The sequence below is a fragment of the Chinchilla lanigera genome, unplaced genomic scaffold (assembly GCF_000276665.1).
Source record: "Chinchilla lanigera isolate Chin_1 unplaced genomic scaffold, ChiLan1.0 scaffold00223, whole genome shotgun sequence".
NCBI lineage: Eukaryota > Metazoa > Chordata > Mammalia > Rodentia > Chinchillidae > Chinchilla > Chinchilla lanigera.
The window spans coordinates 88,687-93,880 of record NW_004955624.1 but is presented as its reverse complement, the minus strand read 5'-3'; the positions used below and the strand labels follow the sequence as shown (position 1 = coordinate 93,880).

At 33.6% G+C, this 5,194-nt stretch overlaps 1 protein-coding gene across 1 annotated transcript in view; it reads left to right on the top strand.

Annotated features, from left to right (window-relative positions):
• The window catches only part of LOC102021507 (zinc finger protein 883-like), a 19,331-nt gene that overhangs the window by 12,588 nt on the left and 1,549 nt on the right, over nt 1–5,194 (top strand). The window contains 2 exon segments of the mRNA XM_013510159.1: nt 3,367–3,449; nt 4,264–5,190. Coding sequence (XP_013365613.1) covers nt 3,367–3,449; nt 4,264–5,190 — 1,010 coding nt within the window.

Genomic DNA, 5,194 nt, shown 5'->3' with positions numbered 1-5,194 from the left:
GGTTGGGCCTTTCTCTGGTTTTGGTATCAGTATGATGCTTGCCTCCAGAAATGAGTTAGGGAGAATTAGCAACCTCCTTTCCAGTGGAATGATAGGGCAATCAATAAAAAAAAATCTCCTGAGAAAATAGGCAAAGGATGATCATAACTGAATTTGTTAATACCTGATAATTTATGGGTCAACAATGGCCAGCATCATATTAAGGGAGGAAATAAATCATTTCCTCTAGAATAATGAGCAAATCAAGGATGCCTACAATCACCACTTCTATTCAGCATAGTATTCAAAACAGTGGGTGGAACAATCAGGCAAGGGAAAAATGTAGAAGGGAAATATGTAATGAAAGATGCAGCCTAATTATTATTTTGAAATGACATGATGCACTATATAAGGGACACAAAATATTACACCAAGAAAAAAATTAGAATTAATAATCAATTTCAGCAATAGAGCAGGGTAATAAATAAACACACAAAGTTCAGGAACATATATATATATATATATATATATATATATATACCGGTAGTGAAGTCAAAGAGAAATAAACATAAAACCAATCACATTTACTTTCCAGTTCTGTAAGTTTTAGTCTATCAAAGCTAAAATCTAGGAATTACACCTACCAAAGAAGTGTAAGACTTCTATAATGAATAGGACCTTATGTTGAAAAAAGTGCTTGAAGACATAAATGGTGAAATAAAATAAAGAAATAAACATACACAAAAAAGGAAAACAGAAAGATATCCCTGGTCCTTGATAGGCAGAGCAGGCATTCTCAAAATGTCCATACTCTCAAATCCAATATAAACATTCTTTCTACACCAATCAAAATATATTAGCACTTTGGTTTGTGAATGATTTTTTGTGAGCAATTTGGTGGGTACACAGAATATTTGACAAAATTTATGATTGTATATGAACTCTGCATTAGTTGAAAAACACAGCCATGGAAAACTTACTGGGAGAACATACATGTGACCATTTTCTATGACTTGTGGACAGAATTACATTCCTGAACCACTGTCATAAGAATATTCCACATGGAATTAGATAAATCACTCCTGAATATCATATCAGACCAAAGCAGACCCAAAAGAGCAAAAGCAAACTTGGGCAACAAGAAAAAAGCAGGAGCCATCACAATTCTTAAATTAATATTGCTAGAGAAAGCAAAATTGGTACTAGAAAAGTTGTGTGGTCCAATGGAACAGAACCGTGCATACAGAAACAGATACAGATACTTTCAGCCATTTGCCCATCTGCAATAGGGCCAAAATATATTCTGGAAGAAAGACCCCTCCTAAATAAGTGATGATGGGAAAGTTTGCTAGACACTATCTTTGTGCAGATGATTATTACATTTCATGACACAATTAGACAAGCTTGAAATAGATGAAATATCTAAACTTCAAAATGGAAGCACTGAACATTTTGAAGCATAAATAGGTAAAACACTTAAAGCTATATGTATAAGCAAGGTCTTCTTGAACTGGACACTAATTGCACAAGGATTTTTAAAAATAATACAAATGGTACAATATAGAGTTCAAATGCTGCTTTGCAACAAATAAACCAGTTCAGGAAGAAGACAGCACAAAAAAATGGGAAAAAATTTGCCAGCTATTCACTATATGAAAGACTATAAATTGGAAAATACAAAGACTGAATGTATTCGATCACCTAAAACAAAGACCCATTCAAGAAATGGGCAAGTGGCATGAACCAAAATGTGTCAGAAGAATTACAAAGAGCCAACACACATGAAAAAATTCTCAACATCTCTGACCATGAGAGAAGTACAAACTAGAACAGCATGAAGTTTTCTTATACCAGAAAGAATGGGATTCTTGATGAAGTTAAAGAGTAATGACCAGGGGTCTGTCCATGAGGAAAAGGAGCATAGATAAATTGTGGGTGGAAAGTGAACTTCTAAGTGTGCATAGTTGTCAAAGAACTAAAAATAGAAATTCCATATGATCCATTTTTCCCATTTGAAGTACTTTTCCAAGAATGCTTCATACATATGCATATATGCTTACCAAAGTTTATGGCCCACAATTCCTCATCGCGAAATCCAGGAATCAACCTGTATCTCCACAAACAACTGCAAGCATCCAGAAAATGTGGTGTCATAATGTTAAACTACTGCACTGTAAATATTGATGAATTTGAGATATTTGAAGCAAAACAGATGCACTTGGGAAATATAACATCGAGGGAATTAAATCAGACACAGAACTTAAACACTACATGATATCTCTCACTTGAGTAATGCAAATTAAGAATAAAGAGAAAAACAAAAGTGGATAGAAGAAAAGAAATGGCCTAGCTCCCTCACAAATGTGAAGTGGTCCCACAGACAGAGAGGAGGATAAAGTTGGAGACTAAGTAAGGATGTACAATATGCCAAGTACAGCTTGAAAGCTCTCACAATGAATATAAGCAGTATGTGTCAAAAACATGATTGAAGAATTTTAATATCAACCAAAAATAAAATACACAATGGGGAAAGGGTATTTAAAGATGGGGGAGGGAGGTTTAAACGAAAAAGGACTAAAAAGAAATGAGCTATATTTTGTACGTTTACTCACAAGATGAATGTAAACTTCATATACAGGAAACATGCACTAACAGAATAAAATAAAATTTTAAACATAGAAACACAAAATACTTTCCTTTTTTTTTTCAGTTCCCATCCAATTCAGTAAATTCATCTCTGTTTTTATTATTCAATTTGAGAATTCTTTGGTTTATTATGGTTATGTGACATGGAACAATTTTTCTGGAGATATCTTAAATGTATAAAATTTTAACTAGTAGATATAGCCTTACATTTTTAAAAATTGTCTTATTTTAAAAATAAAAGGAGGAAAACATTAACAGACAGACAACCTTTTCCAAAATAGCAAAAGAACAGTACAGACAATAGAGAGTTACAAAGTGGTAGGAAATTAGCAATGCTTGTTTTATTACATATTGATATCTTCAAAGTGGTTTCTCATGAAAACAGAGACATGCAATATCAGAAACTGTTAATGAGTCCTTGATTGATTAATATAGCCTTACATTTTAGAACTGCAATCACTATGTCCAAATTTTGAGGTATATTGTGTTCTGATTATCATTCGGTTCCACATGGTTTTACATTTCCGTGATGTCTTGTTGTATAAACTACAGAGGACTCAAAACTTCACCAATCAATCTCCATATATTTGTGCAAATTCTATCACTTATTTAGGTGTACAATTCTAATATTACATGGACACAAACTCCCTTTCAGAACAGCAGATACATGGCACTTTATGGCATTAATCATATTCATTTTATTAATTCCATGTTGATTATTTGTTTTTGTAATTATTGCAGAAAGAAAGAGTACACATGGTGAAGAGGAAAGAATAAACATTCAAATTATTAATAAGAATAAATCACAGAGCATCAAGCCCATGGTAAGTTTTGGATATATGAATACGTTTACAGATAGAAAAGAACTTTCAATGAGAAAAATTAGTATTTGAGTGTGATAGCATTCTGTAAGGCAAAACTAATGACCCTCAAAATCATATGGCCGGGATACCTTGAGGTTATTTACAGTGTGTCTTATTTTAGAGACTATGATGTGTGAACTTAACAAAAAATGTACAGTTTCACCTAAACCCTTAAATACTTGAAATCATCAGTATTAACCTACTCATCATTTACGTGTGATACTGTAGATAAAAAATATTTTTCTTATCTGGTAATGGGATAATACGAATATACAAGTGAAAAAATCACTCATTTCTCTAGAATTCCCTGATTAATCTAGAATTAAAATTTAGCGAATATAACATATGAAGATATATTAATATATAATAAACAATGGTTGATTTCCTTCCCAAAATGGGTAAATCATACTGACAAAGGCCATTCCATTGGAATGAATTTTTTAAAAAAGCTGACCAGTATGACTGCATACATTTCTTAAATCATTATCTACATTAACATTTTATACTTACAGTGTGAACAATTCCTTACTGAGAATTCATACATGAAGATACAAAGGTATATTTCATTGAGACAGAAATTATACACATAACCAACATGAGGAACTCTCTTACACCCACAAATCACTCAGGAAATAGACTATGACTTATAGTCAAAGGGGACACATAAATGTTACATATTTAGGCAATGTTCACTAAAACTCTGAGCTTATATTTCCTAAAATGTATGAATTTCATTTATTGAAAAATAAGCTAATGTTTCAAAATTAAACTTTAGGAGAACACAGACGTTGAAGTGATAGCTTTTGAAGGAAATCTGTGTGGGAAAACCTTCACAAATCCTTCTGCATTCAGAAGACACAAGATGAGTAAAACTGGAAATCAATGCTGCATATGGGAAAAAAACTTCAATCAAACATCTAAAGTTTATCAGCATCATAGAACGCCCAGTGATGAAAAGCTTTATAAATGTCATCTTTGTGGGAAAACCAGGAATAATTCCTGTAGCCTGAACAATCATGTGACAAAACACACAGACGAAAAACCTCATGGATGCCGTTTCTGTGGGAAGACCTTCTCTCGATTATTTAATCTTAGTATACATGAGAGAACACACACAGGAGAGAAACCATACGAATGTCATGTGTGTCAAAAAGCTTTTGCTCAGCCTAATACCCTTAAAAATCATAAGAGAACACACACAGGAGAGAAACCATATGACTGTCATCTATGTGGGAAGGCCTTCTCTCAATTATTTAACCTTAAAATGCATGAGAGAACACACACAGGAGAGAAACCATATGAATGTCATCTGTGTGGGAAGGCCTTCTCTCGATCATCTCAACTTAGTGCGCATGAGAGAACACACACAGGAGAGAAGCCATATGAATGTCATGTGTGTGGAAAAGCTTTTTCTCATCCTAATGTCCTTAGAAATCACAAGAGAACACACACAGGAGAGAAGCCATATGAATGTCATCTATGTGGGAAGGTCTTCTCTCAATCATCTCATCTTAGTGTGCATAAGAGAACACACACAGGAGAGAAGCCATATGAATGTCATGTGTGTCAAAAAGCTTTTTCTCATCCTAATACCCTTCAAAATCATAAGAAAACACACACAGGAGAGAAACCATATGACTGTCATCTATGTGGGAAGGCCTTCTCTCAATCATCTCACCTTAGTGCGCATGAGAGAACACACACTG